Below are 17,320 nucleotides of genomic sequence, written 5' to 3' on the forward strand. Positions count from 1 at the left end.
TTTGAAGCTTACGCGTGTTCGCTGTACAGTACACGTTTTGCGATCACACGCACGTGTTGGTTGGTTCCCGATCAAAACATACGATGTTGATGTACTGTATACGGACACCAGGGCCGTTTTATAAACCACGGCTAGGGCTTCATTTTTTGCTGCAACGTGAAGACTGATTTTGTGGATTGACCTCATCGGTGATCATGTACATGCTCATTTTGTGGCTGCATGTGCCGGGCAACAGCATGGACGATGTAAACACTGTATTTATACTACATGGTGTGCACGTGCGTTCATGAATATTCAGCGCAGGTGATTACCAAACCTTCGTAAAATTGCTGCATGGCGCCTGGATTTTTCTCCCATCAGGAGCCATTGACTTCCAAACAGTTTTTTCTCGGATTGTTACTACATGTGCCTAGGTACAACTGCGGCGATTTCAACGGTGTTCGTTGCACTGTTACATGTGTACATTTATGGGTACTGTGACCCTGATGGCACAATCCGATTTTTGGTACCTTGACACCGTCATACAAACCAATCAAACTCTGTAAATTCCAATCGTATTCACGTAAAACTGCTGGAGACTCAAGTTCATCGAATGCGGCAAAACTTAAACAGGTCTTCGTCTTTGAAGTAAAAAAAAAACCGTTTGGACAGCTATTTTACATGTACGTGCCTTCTCCAGGCTTTGCCATAAAAATTCCAGACTTAGGATAACCTTTTTTGATTGAGGTTGCCGCCGTTTTTGTTTGAGCATGGAGGTAGAATCACACCTCCATGGTTTGAGGTTGCCGCATTTCTCGGTGTGTTGTTTGCATTTTTAGTTTAAGGTATTTCAAAACTGTTGGTACACAAGGGAGGACTTGCGTGAACCACATAGAGGAATGTGGACAGCCCGCGTGGAGCCACGGGTGGAAATGTGCCAAGAACTACTTTTTTTGTGCGGACGACTATTTCCTTCCCACGCGTGGAAAGTATCAACGCCTCGCGTGGGATTTTTTTTTAAGTCGCCGAAACTTAACTGACACACGCGTGGGATTCCCTCTCCACGCGTGGATCCCTCGCGTGGATGTCTCTTAATTTCGGGCCGTACTGTATGTGGGCGTTTCTAACGATGATGTCACGGTGAGACACAGTAATAATTTCCCATCAGTTATTACATGGAACTGCCCAGCCTGATACAATTACCAGTAATGGTGTTGATATATGTACTTTACTCTAGAGAAATTGGTCCTTTCACTTAAAATTGGACTTTTTTGGGTTTTGTTTTGAGGGGGAGGTCTTACATGTACATGTATCTATGACTTAATGTCCTGCATTGGTACATGTACGGTACATGTTGATTATAGTGCATGCATTGTTTTAATGCTGAATGGGACACTTTAATTTTAATTAATTAATTTCCTTGAAAATCTGACGGCAGCATTTGTGTCAGTTAATACACCTGCAAGTTTCAGTTTTGAGAAAATATGCAGTACACGTACACGCAAGTCAGAGGTTTTGTTTGAATAGTAGAGGAAATAGCCTGTGATACGTTGAATGTGCACTTGGTCGAGTGGTATGCAATCATGGGTGAGAAAAGCATGCAACTGTTTTGCAGAATGGTTTTAGTAAAAGAAATAAATTCAGATTAATTTTACTAACATTGTTTTTTCCAGGGTAGTAAACTTTTGAATACATTTACGATGTACATGTACATGTATACATGTAGGACTCTGTGGTATTGCGGTTTGGACTGGTCCCTCTTTCCTGCTTGTATCTGGAGGAAGGTTGGGTCTGATAAGACTTTGCTGTCAGAGTGCCATGATTAATTCATTTCCTTTTCTTCATGTGTACATGTAATTTGATAAGAATGAGACTCCTGAGACCTTTGTCACTGTGAGTGCATGTCAAAAGAAGCAATTACCATAGTGATGTGATTTACAGTGCAAGATCTGTTACAAAGCACTGTCCAGTCTTCCATACAAGTGGGTTCCTCATTTTGTGCTCATGTAAACAACACCTTTTCAAACTCTGTAGCCTACCAGCTGTGTGTTCCCCTCAAGTCATTACCACTTACCCCCAGTAAGCTGATAGTTTGTCTTCAACAAAGGACCCCTTCACTAGACAAACAGGCCATGCCTGAACAAACCTATCAGATGTCACTTTTCAAAGGTGTGCACTTGAGTGGCCACTGTTTTGTGTACTTGCCTTGTGTGTACTGTGTACACCATGTGGCATTGTCTACCTGTAAGTGCGGACTTGAGACCTGACTTTCTTGCTGGAATCAAGTACGTACACATTAACGGTATGCCAGGTTTCCCAATCAGCCTCGGTAACGTCTCATGTTGTAATCACCAAAGTTTCAAAGCTGTCACAAGATACACCCTGGTCAAGCAAGTAGAAGAGAAGAAATGCCCCAGTGTATAAATAGAGATCAACAAATCGCTTGAAGCGGATAAACGGTGCCCACAAGTCTGCTGGTTTCATGTGGTTCATTTTATACCATCCTTTTCTATCACTGTTTATTAATGCACATATTGCCTTACAGTCAGTGTGATAGTGCTTTCTACAACTGCATGCCATGTATGTACAAATGTATGTAAATTTCTTGCATCCTGCCAGTCTACCGATACACAGAAAGCAGAGTTTTGAATTTCGCTTTCCTCAGAAGTGGGACGGAAACCGGGAATACACGCAGGGTGGGAGTGTTGAGCGACGAGACCATGAACATCAGTAAAAATGAATGGCATAATGCATACCGGTACATGTATATTATACGTACATGTACATGTATGTACTGGTACATGTACATTTACCATAGGCAGATGTGACTAGTGCTTGGATCCTGTCTGTGAAGTACATGAACATGTTGCCAGGTGTATGCAGATGCGCAGCTGTTGGACGGCACCACACCCAGGCTGTCTGATGCCTTTCATCAGCGGCATATTAATTTGACATGAAGTTAGCATTTGCAATGTGTTTGTGCGTTTGGAGGGAGGATGGCTTCATTTGTTTAGACAAGTGGCATGATTGATGAGCCCCGGGGCATCTAGGAAACCAACCGGCATCAGCACACCAGATACATACTACATTGTAATCCCCCACAATTTATCAATGAGAGATGTCTGATCGGTTGATACTGCTGATAAGGGGTCCATCTTTTGTCCTCATCCAACCCCCTGCTGGCAAACGTTCACTCTAAATAAGGGAACTTGGGAGAGGAGATCTCTCTGCACTGCTGTACTTCCTACAAGCAGCAGACTTGAATTGTGGAACTGACTCTCAAAAGGGGAATTTGGCTCCGCTGCGGCGGATATAATGTTTCACCAAGAAAGTGATACTGACTGACCCGTGTCACTCTGTACACTCTCTATCTTGTGAAGTATTGTCGGGGGAACTTAATGGATCCAGAGACTTTCTGTGATGAATTCTTGTCTACCGTGCAGCGGACAAGACTTTACAACTTCTTAGGCAGAAGTTACATGTTCATCTGCATTTGTTTGTCTACGGACTCACATCCAGGCCTGCCCTTACAGCAGGGGCAACCTTTTTTTTTCCAGGAAGGATTTGAAGCATCAGTTTGTTTTAAACTTTCTCACTGGTTAATCTTAATGTCATCCAGGGGATTTTACCAAGTGCTAATGGCTTGACCATATGATGGTCCTCCCGCTAAGCTTTTGAGCCCACATATGATCCAGCTTCCCCCACGGACTATTAGTCAGCCAGGCTTGGGCCTCTAGCCTTGCTGCAGTTCAGGAAGGAAATCCTGTCACAGTTCACAGTCCGACCCCCCCCCCCATTTGACGTGCTGTTCTACGTTGCAGGACTTGTACACGTACATGTTGATGCACATTGTAACGTGGCCAGCTTGTCAGCAGTGCAGTCTGCAGTTCAACCGGACTCGCTTTTTTTCTGACAAGTTCCTTTTTCTGTGAAACTGATCACTGAAAAATGAAACTCGCCTCTGACATGTCACTCTGCAACTGACACTTCCATGTGGACAAGCAGATAGCAGTTCTAACACTTTTCCCGGCTGAACAAGAATTCTGCGCCAGTAAGTTGACAGAGTTTCCAGTGCCAGCATAATTTGTTTACTGTTCCACTGCTTATGAGTGAGCCGCCTGCATCTGGTTACCATACAGGGAGTGTTCCTGCTTCAGTGAATTTATGGAAGACAGCACAGTTGATCATCATATTCCTACTGGAAACACACTGAAAAAAAAATCTAATGTGACTTCATCGCCTGCTTAAAATGCATGCAAGGCATCTGGAATGATTTTACAGCCGAATTTCTTGTTTGGAGCTACAGTTTTGATGTTAAAAGTTAACTTACAGTGTCAGCTGCATAGTTGCTGCAATAAAAAGCCAGCGACATTCTAGGTCTATACATACATGTACATGTAGGCTCATCAAAACTGTTCTCTCAAAGTTTCTGGCTCCTTACTTGTGGGAAAAACATGGAGGATTTCTACCCTTGCAGGAGCGCCTCAGAGGGGCGTTCCCTCCCCCGGAAATACCTAAACCCATCCTGCTTTGGACTGGAGGGTCTGGACTCCTCAGGGAGCTCCCTGGGGCGTAGCCTGTCGCCCCTGAGCTGCTGCAGTGGAGTCAGTGACTTTGACAGTAATTGTAGTTACCTGGATTCTGGTCTGGATCTCGATGGCACATGTAAGTTCGTCTGTAGGCTGCTCTCAGCATTGACCCTGTAGATTCATTAGAATTTCAGTGGAGGGTTTGAATGACTTTGCCAGATTATGGAAAGTACACTACCACTGTTACTGTAATGTACATGGGGCACAATGCCATTAATTTAAAAATTGAAGCACAGATTCCATGCTGTTGGTGTTCTGCACAAGTTTTTGTCCAGGGAGTTGTATAGGTTTAATGAATGTTTACCATGGAAAGAAATTTGGAGGCTGCAGACAGTTATAAAAATTGAAATACATGGAAGTCAGCCAAGCCGCTTGACTGGATAAAAAGACTAGCAAACATGGAAAGAATTTTTTGAACTAAGTTATAATTTTCATTTATCACCTTAGAATTCTGGGATATGTACATGTAGGTCCTGCATGCATGCACATGCAGGCGGTGGAAAGTATTTGGTCGTAATTCTAATGAAGAGGTTTTCCCTTAGAGATGGTTTTTAAAACATTTTACCATAAAAAGCAGACATTCTTGTGGTTGAGTCAGGTGCCGGTACATTTCATGTTCACATTTTCCCACTAAACTCTGTAAACTTGTGTCACTGTCATCTTCTTACTAGAAGTTACTTTTTTTTTTAAATGTGCCAAATTTTAAAAACCTTGTACCGAGTATTTACCCCGGTATATTCTCTCTGCACAAGAAACTACAATGTATGCCAACTTGTATCACTTTCATTTGTGAAGTTGCATTTGTTTAACCCTAACCTTCCCCAACCACACAGAATTAAACAGTAGTAAAGTGTTTAATTCTGTGACATGTACATACATGTACGTACATGTTCAGATCTTGCATTTCCTGCCTGAACTGTATACATACAGTGTACCTGCACATGTACTGCTGATGTGTACATATGTACATGTACATGGTACATATACCGGTACTGTACAAGGTACATGTACATGTATAATGTAGTTAAACTTCTGTCATTCTGTGGTCAGGGGGGGTGATGGTACTTGTATTCATAAGGAATGTGTCATGATGTGGCATTGTTTGGATTGAATCCAGCCTGAACTTTTGACACCGGTATCGTTTCTACACGGACAGTCGAATGCCCGGTACACGCACATCCTCGAGTCATTTATTGCGTGATCATGTTGCAGAACTTTAATGAAAGTACAGTGAGGGTTGCAGCAACAGAACTTTTGTTTGCATCACGCAGGACTTGTAATTGTATGGTATTGCTGTATTTGCTTAATTCCAGGAAGCACCTACATGTACATTGCACTGGTACAGTGTACATGTATTGGTACATTGCACCGAGTGAGTCCTGAAGACACAATTTCAATAACGAAGCAATTCTGAAAAAAAAAAAGCTGATATTTTGTTTTAATTGAAACTCTGACTTACATGTACCAGTAGGAACAAATTGGAAGTTGGAACTTGGAAATAATCACATGAGTTAACAATTTTACCCCTTCATGGCTTTGAATGGTGTAGTAGCGGTGCATTTCCACTGTTCAATTTGTGGATTTATTGCTTTCCCCACCGTTTCTGCGGGGAAAATTGAGCATTTCACTTCATAATTATTTTGCTTCAGTTGCAACAGAAAGCTGTGTACTGAAAGCTACCTGTACTTACGAAATGCATAATTTATAAGAAACAACTGTTTTTTTACGATTGGATAGGTTCTTCCAGCACCCTACATGAAGCCCGCAGTCTCCCAGTTGCCCAAGTCACCCCATCCAAGGCAGAGCAGAGCCCTCCCAGGAAGAGCTCACACAACCCCCCGTCGAGCCTGGACATCAAAACCCACCGGCCGTTCCACTCGGACTATGCCAGTCTCCCCCCTGGCCATGACCTCCATGATTCCCTGGCAGATGACAAATTCATCCCCTTGGACCCGACTCTGAGCCAGTCCCACGTTGTGGCGGATGCGGAACCCCTGAAGCACAGATGGTCCTCGGACCAGAACCTCCACCGTGATGCGAAGCCCGCCATGCACGGCGGTCTGTCACCGAGCAGCTACGGAATGGGAATTCCCCACAAGCGGTCGCCGGTGAAATCGGATTTGTACAGCGGCAGTGCCTTCTCCAGCCACACGACGGCAGGGGACCTACACGTAGGAATGGGCCTGCTCAGCAAGACGTCGATGGATTACCTGGATAAGCCTGGACTAGGCTCCACGTATGGAGCAGGTTTGAAGTCACATGACCTGACGCACTGGCAGCAGCAACTTCAGCAGCAGCAGCAAATACAGCAGCAATTGGAACGGTTGCAGCTGTCACATACAGTATGTCGCATAGTGCACAAATTTATGTTCATGCAAAGTCGCAACGGTTTCAAACATGATAACTGATAAAAGTAGACTAGGATTGGTGCGGTACATGTACTAGTATATGTTGGCAGAAGTTACTTGATACAAAATGCCAATGTCTCTTGTTCTGTCATAAGAAAATCCCAGTTTGAATCCGTACAAATGAATAGCCCTTGACCGCTAAATGCAGTTACAGTTCATGAGATCTTGTTGGATTGAGCGTGGTTAGGGTTAGTCCTTCCAGAACGTGTTTGACACAAATGTTCAGATTTTCTCTCACCCATTTTACATGGACCTACTTTTTCAATGCCAATACCTACACTAAGTTTCTGAATAGTGATGGAGATTTCTCAACAGAATGTGCACAAATTTCAGCTACATGAACATGTATGTGTAAAACCCACTTCAATCCACCTGCAGGGCTTACAGTCCAGCTATCCCTATTCCGGGTCGTACTCTTCCACCCTCGGAGCTCTGCCAGGCGGTCCACAGTTTGGCCAGGATCTCGGCAAGTTGGAGGGTGTCATCCGAGCCAAGGAAAATCTCCTGGAGGAAAAGAACTTAATTATTGAGAGGTACAAACATGTACACAGTGTTTTTTCCTGACTTTTTGTTTTACTCTCGAGATCATCTTATTCCTTTGAACACAGAGAGTGCCGAGAACTTGGATTTCTGATTGTAGTTTTAAAAACTTGTGCTTGTTAAAGTGGATGCTTAAAAACATTCTATTTTCTCAAAAGTGAGCCAGGCATAGAACTGTAGAAACTGGTACACTGCAACAATCTGCGCAGTGAAGTTATTTACAAAAGTTATTTCTCTATTTCCCCTTGTCAAACATACATGATTATGTGAAGGTTGGAAAGGAAATTAATGTAAATGTACATGTACAAAGCAGCAATCATCAAAGTTTATTCTCGCTTCGATCATTGTCTTCCCTACAAACACTGCCGGAGAATGAGACATGGGAAAAGTTTTAGGTATCATTTTCCCCACTTTAAAAAATGCAAGTTTTGGATAGTGAATCTGTATTCTTGTCACTGTTTGCGTGGACTCGCAGGCAAAAGTTGGAGCTAGCCCACGCCCAGGAGCAGCTGAGACAGAAGCAGGCCCAGGAGAGGCAGTTCATGTACACCAGAGTGCATGAAGACAAGGGAGATTTCCTTCTCATGAAAATACAGGTACCTGCAAAGCTACAGCACGGCCAAGAGCCTGTGGACTCTCCTGCATGTATTCTGTGCTTAGCTTGAAGATGTTTTTGTCCTTGATCATGTTGATTCTTGAAACCTACATGTACATGGAAATGTGACCCGCTCCGTAAAAATGAGTCACAAGTCTCTGGAGCTACTTTTGAGTTTTACTTTGTATTGGATTGAGGAATTTGAGCTCTTTCTTTGATGTGTCACTGAGTTTGGTGCAATGAAAATGGGCGTTGTGTAGATGTTAAATTGTTGAGGATTCCTATTGCTTAAACACTGTGCAAGATTCTTTCAAAGGCTTTTAACTTCAAAGTGGCTCTGGTGACATGCAACTCATTTTCACAGAGTGGGTCACAAATACATGTATGTTTTGGGATTTGAAAACCATTTTTACAGTAACCTTCCCCCCCACAAAAATGGTTGTGTCCTAGCATTTCAAATGTTGTGTAATCTGCAAACTTGGAAGGACGTCTTACTAATGAGGTTTGACTGTACTTGCTTAACCACTTGCTGCCAGGTGCCTTTGAAAATGCAGTGTCTCAACTGGGCGATTTTCAATATTTTCGTTTTTCAAAAATTCATATCTTTTTTCCTGAACGCCTAACCCCATCGAGTGACTGTCTGGTGGCTACTCTAATCTGACAGACAACGTCTATTGATGCCTGAGTATTTCAGCCATGCCTGCTGCCTTTTAAAAAGAGCCTAGATTGTATGGTGTTATATAACTTTCTTTTATTCCCAAAACTGGCACAGTGTGCTGGCATCTTTTCAATATGGGCCAGATTAGAGTGCAGTGGTATTGTATCGCTCATCATTGGAGTGCTGGAGGGCTTTTGTCCCCGGTGGTAATCCGCTCGTGTGAATGCCACAAACAGTGGTATAATCTTTCAAAACAATGATGGATTTCCTCTGCTATTGACAACTGAAAACTTGTTGGCAATTCCCAGCAACTCGGTCTTTTGTCCCGAGTACAGTCTTTTGTTACAAGGCTCAGCTCTTTTGTCCAATTTCGGGCGCCCAAGCTATGTGTACAAACCCAAGGTATCCGAAACCAGGCTCCCCGGCAGCAAGTGGTTAAAGCCTAGAAATCCTATCTCCCTCAGTCACTGAATTTGTAATGCCATCAAATCAAACGTTTTGGATTACAGGAATACCAGTACGAAAACGCATCTCTCAAAGCGCAGCTGGCGGAACACACCTCCATCAAGGTTGCGGAAATAGAACAACTGAACAAGAAACTTGGGTAGGCACACTACCGGTGTATTCCAAACATTACATGCACAAGTGTTGCAGGTTACTGTGAGTTGGTTTGCAGATGACATCACCACTCCAGAGTCTGCCATCTTGGTACCGGTAGATAAAGATTGCTATTCAGTCCATGCACCATTCTGTGTGACATAGCGTGAATTACATGTATGCATAAGTTGCCAAGTAACATTACTGCTCACCTACATGTAGGTAACGTTTAATATCAAATATATTGTGTTACACATTGATTTTAATTACTATCCAACGAGATTTCTTATCAAGTTACAGCTGTTTCTTTTGAACACTTTATCAGACCATTTGTTTGTTTGTTGCTGAAGCTAGTTAAGATGTCACAGACCAGCTGTTAGTCAGTGTGAAAGCGTTTCCACGGAGAGCACAAGTGTGGTTATTTCATTCCGCGCAGTTTCCAGGAATGCATTTTTTAACCATTTTGAATGATTTACGGACTCATTTACAGGGAGACTGAGTATGAGCACGAAAAGCTGAAGAAAGCCTTGAAAGAGGCTAACGAGTCAAAGCTCAGGGAATTGAAGGACCTGGAGAAAAAGGTAGGAGCAATTACAAAGTGTTTTGCAAACTGAATAAGTTTTGATTACCTTGAAAGCAATCACCCAGAAAGACAACCATATTTGCTGGGGATAATTTGGCAATCAAATTAAATGCCTCACCGATGCTTGTGAATCCCTTTGACGGCCGTTTGCAATTTATAATTCACCTTGGCCATTAAGATCTCTCATCTTTTCCTCTGACATCTTTCCGCGTTGCAGATGAACCAAAAGGAAGAGAGCGGTGAGGAGACCAAAGTCAAGTACAGTCGCATGAAGGAGAAATACGACAAACTCAAGAGACGAGTCAGCAGCCTGGAGAGATACATGGGGGACCTGCCCACAGCCGAGCAGCACCTCAAGAACACAGAAGTCATATCCTTTTGGAGTGGTGTATGAGTGGTTTGCTTAATTTTCCTCAGAATACGTACAAATGTGTAGTGACTTGGCCCAAGAATGATCTTGTATGGGGATGGATGGTGATAAAAGTGCTCCTGTGTACAATCAGATCGCTCAGGTCTGTCACTACAGAGGAAAGCAAGAGTGTCTTGTCCGTGGTCATTGGCACATTGTGCAGTGATTTTATGCTTCATGCTAAGAATTTTGGGATGACTAAGCAATAAAGTCAAAGCAACACAAACATATCCCCCTCTGACCAGATGGATTAAATTATTTGCGTAGATTTGTTTTGAGGAATGGAAGTAACACTTGTACTTCTACGAAGCTGAACATTACACACCTTTGTATGTGTCGTCATCGTACCCTATCTTCCCTTAACTGTGCTCTGCACATCAAGAACCTGTGCGAGAAGGAGAAACTGCTCAAGGAGCGCATCTCCCAGCTGGAGACCTCCTTGGCCGAGTCCAGGAACACTGTCCGCAACCGAGACATTACCGTCAGCCAACTGGAAAGCAGGGAGGCAGACCTGAAGATTGAGCTGGAAAGGTATGCCATCGTTTGCTGAGGATGTTTACGCCAACTCACTGAACTTATAAGCATCTCTCATTGAAACATTCTACCAGATGATGTAGATATCGGGTAACAAAATAAGATCCTTTGTCAGAACAAACTCAAGAAAAGTGCTTGTATATTTTAAATTTACCAACAGTCTGAGAAGTGAAGCCAACTCACTGAACTTATAAGCATCTCTCATTGAAACATTCTACCAGATGATGTAGATATCGGGTAACAAAATAAGATCCTTTGTCAGAACAAACTCAAGAAAAGTGCTTGTATATTTTAAATTTACCAACAGTCTGAGAAGTGAAGCCAGTCGTCTGCAGTCTGCCCTTGGGGCCCCCAAGGATACCGACCCCACCAGCCTGAAGCTGTTCAGCCGGACGGCCATGGAGGAACTGGTCCGGGAGCGAGACGAGGCCAGGGCAGAAGCTGAGAAGTTTAGGAAGGCAAGGGTGGCTCAGTCTTGTTAACATTTGAATCCCACCGGGGGTCTGCGGAATTTATGATTCAATTCATACAGAGAGTCAGAGAGGAGCCCACCTGTTGCTCTCCTCACAACTGTTTACAGAGGGTAACCTAATGCAAATATTCATATGCACTAGTAGGTACCACATTTCACAGTAAGTGTAAGTGAGAACTGAACTTAAAAACAAATGGATCTGTTGCTACATGTAGCATCAGTGCAATATCAGAAACTTTCACAGAGTTACTTGTCCTCAGATTAATGAGGACCAGGTCTTCGGTCTGCCTTGAAAGGTGTCTCCACTCTTGTTTTATGAAAGTATTCTCAATTAAAGATTAATATTTATTTTTTTTTTAAATCGCTTTAGTCTTACACCAGACGTTTTTTTTCTGCAGATGGTTGAAAGTAAACACAAACAGCTCAAGATTCAGCAGTCACAACACCAAAAAGACCTGGCTGTGCTGGAGGAGAGACTACAACAAGAAGAGGACACCATCACAGCCCTGAGGGAGACTAACCGATCCAAGGATGCTGACCTCCGAAAGATGAAGGATTCAATGACAGCAGTAAGTCAATGCTACCAAAAGTATCCTTTGCCCAGTGACTCAGCCGAAATTTTATCTGAAACCCTACCCAGCAAAAGTTGCCAACATCCTGTGGAGTTATCTTGTCTGGCTTGGTTTCCATTTCAAAGATAACAATAAGAAACACAACACTGAATAGCCACAACAACATGAGCTGGAAGTGGGGTAGCGTGTTTGGGCAGTCCCAGGTCACCTTCTCAGTTGCCTTTAAAACATTGTTCTCGTGAAGTTTTCTCAACGGAAAGACTCAAATGGCCCGCTTATGTTCTACATCTCGGTCTGCACCAAGGTGTTGTGGTTCGCATACATGCAAAGTCAGGATCTGACCCGATTGGAGCCAATGCTTCACTTTATTTGTTGTGAACTAGTCAGAACCCCTTAAGACCATCACAAGACCTCCAGTGGGATTTCAAATGATTTGCAACAAAAAGCATATCTGTCTCATTGTTCACCCCGTTGCTTGTGTCTGGTCTTACGATTGCGTCAGCTTCAAGGCTGTTTTGAACCTACATGGGTATTACGAAACTTATTCCAGTGCAGATGTACCAGTACATGTAGTTTTTGCGAAGTGGCTAAACCTTTACCGCTAAATCAAAACGGTGCTCCGTGACTTTATTAAGCCTTCATGGAATTAAACACAAAGCCCCATCCTCAGCGGTGAAATCTTCATCTCTGTTTCCGTTCTTCCGTCCCCCTTCCCCCCTTCCCCCCCCCCCAGCTGGCCAAGCAGAGCCAGGAGCTGTACGAGCACAACCTGGACGTCCAGGAGCGCAACCAGGCCCTGGAGCGGATGGCCTCCTCGGATGTGGTGCAGGCCAGCCGCCGCCTGGTGGAGGAGCTGGGAGAGTGCGTGGCCGAGCTGCACGGCCTGATCCAGGTCTGCACCCAGACGGCCGAGGGGCAGGAGCCCAACGTGTCCGTGCTGCTACGCTTTAGGAGTAAGAGCACTACCTCATTTTGATTACTTAGCTTCCTTCTACCCAGTGGGCATGTGGCCTAGTCGGTTAGATCTCTCAACTCCCAATCAAAGAGCCTGGGGCTCGAATCCAGCAGTTGGCAATTCACTCAACTCCACTTGTCATTTTCCTCCCGGGAATGTAAATGCTCTCGGCCCAGGGGTGTAGATGGGTAGCTGCGAGAGAGGGGGTTCTCGAGGTCAATAGACCGAGTGTATCTGTACACTCACCAGGAATCTCAAGTGGGTTTTGAATATTTTGGGGTCCCGAAAGCACCGAGATTTGAGATTTAACTGAGATTTGTTGTGAAATGAGCATTTTATGCACAGTCCATTGTTAAACTGAACTGTTTCCTGAGTTACAAGAAGAATTTCTGAAAACCAGCAGAATGTAAGACATGCTTACTTCAGTTGCCGCTGAATCCGTATTCAAAGTTAGATGTATGTACAGTTGTATCTCAGACCTGTAGTTTTCCTGATTCAGCTAATTTCTCTGATTTTCACTTCTTGGTCATGCCATTCAGATTTGAAACAGACAAGAAAACATAGCACAGCTTGAAATTTCCTTGTTTGTGATGTTTCTAGTTGCGTATCTTGTAACTTTCGATTTCAGACCCACTTTTTTTTGGTTTCATGCATTAAAATTTACCACTGAAACTGTAAAAACTTGAAGATTGTAGCTGCATTTGATAGACCAATTTATTTTGCCCTTAAAATAGCAAACATATCATTGCAGTTCATTTATTTGATTGATTGGATTTACTGAAGGAGCAATTATGTCTGAAATTCAAAAAGCAGTTTTTCAGATCAAGATTGGTCTAGCATTTTTTGGGCTGCCATGCCTGCGACTATAGACACTGAAATCCAAATCCATTCCTAAAGATTTCCAAATCATTCCCTCTCCTTCCACCAGCTCCCAGTGTAAGCAGCCAAGAGCCCGAAGGTGCCGAAGGCGACCCCCTCGGCTCGGACACGCTGCACGCCAAGCTGAAGCAGGTCAAGGACCTGCGGGCCGAGATCGACCGGCTGCGAAGCTTAGTGTCCAACAAATACGCCGAGGATGTAGGCAACGAGTGCATCACCCAGTAATGAAGACCAAGCCGTCCGGAAGACTTCAAGCCACATTTCAAAAGTTTGCCGTGATAAGTTGTTGTACAGTGTCCCCACCAGATGCTTTTATTCATAATTTCCATTGACTGATTAGCAACACTTCACAGCACCTTGCACATGGTCAATCCACCCGGCTGACTAAAAGAAAGGTTTGCCGTAGCATCGTGCATAAATATCTCTTTTGTAAGTGTGCGTGGTTCTGAAACGATCCGGAACGTACTCAACGTTTCGGATAGCGTGCTCTGTCCGTCGTCAGGACAGCAGACGTTTTTTTGAGACAGTATACCGCTGTTTGTGGCATTCAGTGCGAGCGGATTACCACCGGGGACAAAAGCACTCCACCGCCGCAGCGATGAGCCACAGTATCGCTGCATGCCAATCTGGCCCCTATTGAGAAGAGGTCAGCAACGCACTGTGCCAGATTCCGGAACAAAAGAAAATTACGTAACACTGCACAATCTGGGATCTTTTTACTACGCGGCAGGCCTGGCTGAAATACTCCGGCGTCAGTACATGTTGACTGTCAGATTAGAGTAGAACCAGACAGTCATTCGTGTTGGTGTAAGTGTCCAGTAAATGAAGATAAGAGTTTTTAAAGATTTTTGAAAACAGAACAAAAATGAAAAATACTCCGGCCCAGCAGAATCAACATTTATAAATGCCCCCGGCCCGAAGTGGTTAAAGACAGACCACACGTACTTGAAGCTGCACTTTGATATATATTGTATCGCATAAGTTCAGTATCCCAGTAGATTGGGGTTGTACAAGGGAAGAGAAGTTGTCAGTTTCTATTTACTTACTTACTTCCATCGAAAACAGTATGGTTGCTCTGGTAACTTCCAACTCAATTCATACACTTAGGCCAAAGAAAAAATATCAAGACAGCCTTGATGTCTTCTAAAGGGAAACTGTCTTGCAAGTATTCTTGGAATATATTTTGAAGTGTTTTTTTTTCATCCGTCTGCGGCTATTTGACTCACTCTACGGGTAAAGGTTGATAACCTGTAGAGTTTTGCAAAGAACAAAACTGAACACAATGCGAGCCTGAGTTTTCTTTACTCAAAGTGTGCATACCTAATTGATTATGGCTCGTCAGACGTTGTTCTCTCCGGGTGTCTTTGCATGAAATGACAGATTATATTCCACCGTGGGATGAGGTCCACCGTGTTGTATTCTTCAGCAACTGCTGGTGTCTTGGTCACCGCCTCTAAACCACCAATATACCCCTCCACCCTATCACCCCTTACCCTTCCAAGCAAGCACGGATCCAGAACCAAATTTTCAGGGGGAGGGGTGTGTGCAAAAGGTGGGAATTTTTCCATTTAACCTTTCACAGCCTTTCTAAGGGGTAAGGCTATATCTTTTGCAGTTTTCTATACATTTTTGAAGGAAGGGAAATGAATTTTGGCTCCTTTTTTGGGGGGGGCCCTTAAGCCCCCCACACCCCCTGGTTGGCCCTTTCTTGCAAGTCCCTTATTCCACCTCGAGCTTTTGAGGGATTTTATAGAATGGAGAATAAAAAGGTACCATTTGCAGAAAGGTACAGTCCAACTGTTTTTAAATCACATCGAACTAAATGCCCCTCAAATGTTCAAGTACAAGAATACATAATTGGTGCCAGTCTACTATCAATTCTATCACATGGGATTTGATTTAAAAGTCATTTCAGGCATGACATTTATTTATTGTATTGTTGATTGTGCTAATTATTTCCGGCCAGACCAATTGTTTATAGTTGTGTTGTCCATTTTAAAGTGTCTTCCTGTGTACTTGTACATGCAGAAAAACATACAGCTGTAAGATATGAAAGAGTTGTAATATTTATCTGTGCATTTTGTGTCTATTGTCTAAGAAAATTTCCAGTTATTTATTTATTCAAGTAAGTATTAACAGTGGTGTAACATGTAGACTCTGAATGTAGATAATGTTTAATATGTAGAATAAAGTGCCTCTCGTCAAGCCAGTATTTGCCACAGATTTCATACTTGTATTTAAAAAAAAACAACTTGAGTCCATTTACATGTATATTGTACTTGTCTTTATCTCAAGGGCACAATGAAAAGTAGGATTATAACAGAGCTGGACAATTTGGGTTCTCCTTTCTCCACCCTAAGGTCCTAAAGACGTTGGAAGAGGACCCCCCCAAAAACAAAACCAACAGGCTTTGCTGATGTTTCTGACTTGGAATGGCCCTTCTTATTAATTTATCCCCACAAATCTGTACTTGTATTACTACACTTTTTCTGAAAACAAAAAGAAAACAGCAGTCATCAGTGCGTAAAATAGTCGGGTTTTCCATCCTGAATTGATGGACAAATGTGTGGTGGAATTAGGCATTATATTCAGAATGAACAGCCACAGAAGTGGCACTGTTGTCAAGCTGAAAACTGTCTTGACGGAGTGGAAGGGTGAATTATATCATGACAGCGGTGATAACATTTCTAAATTTCTATAGTATTAATACTTACGAGTACTATACAGAATATATCATCTGGTCTGTTTGTTCACTGTGCATTTATCATGTTTTTAAGATAAAATGTGCATTTGTATGCTATTGACGTCAACTTCAGTTTTATTTTCTGTTGTATTTCAGGAGATACTCGCCCCTAGAAAGTTGCTTTCGATTTGAGCGCTTTATTGGAATACATAGTTGTTGAGGTTATGAAACGAAACACGTACTGAATACCAGACATTATTTGAAAAACTAATATACATGCACCTCTTGTGAATATGCCATGTATTGATCAATTTTCAATATAGTATAAATCTATATTGTCAATTTAACGTTATGCATTGCAAATCTGTGTATAAAAAAAGATGCACATATTTGGAAATATCTCCAGCATATGCAAGTCAAATACTGTACAGTACCATTCCATAAAGGGTTTCTATCTTTGGAATTAGATACACTTTCCATATATTTGTACAGGAAGAAATATAGCTATCGGGTGTATATTTTGTCAAATTTTCCAGTGTACTTTTTCATGAATTGTTGAGGGTAAAGTGGCTTTTTGTAAAAATAAAAAAAGCTTTTTAGGTGAAAGATATTTTTTGTCATTTGCTTGATTGTCTATATTATTGCCGAATTTTCTGTGTATTATTTATTCCTGAATTTTGGATGGAGAATGCTATCCATAATGTTATATTTCAAAAGGCCTGTACTGTAGCACGTTTTAATATTTTGTTTTTGTTGTGAAAGCCTTGTCATAACATTGATCTTAATAGATGACCTGGTAACATTCAACAGAAAAAAATTCCTGTCAGTCAAACCGTGAACCAGATCAAGTTTAAATAATGTTTAATT

At 42.6% G+C, this 17,320-nt stretch overlaps 1 protein-coding gene across 3 annotated transcripts in view; it reads left to right on the forward strand.

The window, feature by feature from the left end:
• LOC110988221 (centrosomal protein of 85 kDa-like) overlaps positions 1-17,063 on the forward strand; it is a 39,384-nt gene extending 22,321 nt beyond the window's left edge. For 2 of the 3 annotated variants that reach the window (XM_087146936.1, XM_087146934.1), the window contains exons 4-14: positions 6,306-6,910; positions 7,355-7,509; positions 7,992-8,112; positions 9,279-9,373; positions 9,857-9,947; positions 10,167-10,318; positions 10,734-10,889; positions 11,200-11,350; positions 11,763-11,933; positions 12,670-12,889; positions 13,820-17,063. In XM_087146936.1, coding sequence (XP_087003062.1) covers positions 6,306-6,910; positions 7,355-7,509; positions 7,992-8,112; positions 9,279-9,373; positions 9,857-9,947; positions 10,167-10,318; positions 10,734-10,889; positions 11,200-11,350; positions 11,763-11,933; positions 12,670-12,889; positions 13,820-13,995 — 2,093 coding nt within the window. In that variant the 3' untranslated portion in view covers positions 13,996-17,063. Of the gene's footprint in view, positions 1-2,851; positions 4,645-6,305; positions 6,911-7,354; positions 7,510-7,991; positions 8,113-9,278; positions 9,374-9,856; positions 9,948-10,166; positions 10,319-10,733; positions 10,890-11,199; positions 11,351-11,762; positions 11,934-12,669; positions 12,890-13,819 lie in introns of those variants that run through there. The other variant, XM_087146935.1, reaches the window with a different exon arrangement.
• Positions 17,064-17,320: the final 257 nt, after the last annotated feature.

Source organism: Acanthaster planci, linkage group LG15 (genome assembly GCF_054643075.1).
Source record: "Acanthaster planci isolate LZ-2023a linkage group LG15, COTS_SCS, whole genome shotgun sequence".
NCBI lineage: Eukaryota > Metazoa > Echinodermata > Asteroidea > Valvatida > Acanthasteridae > Acanthaster > Acanthaster planci.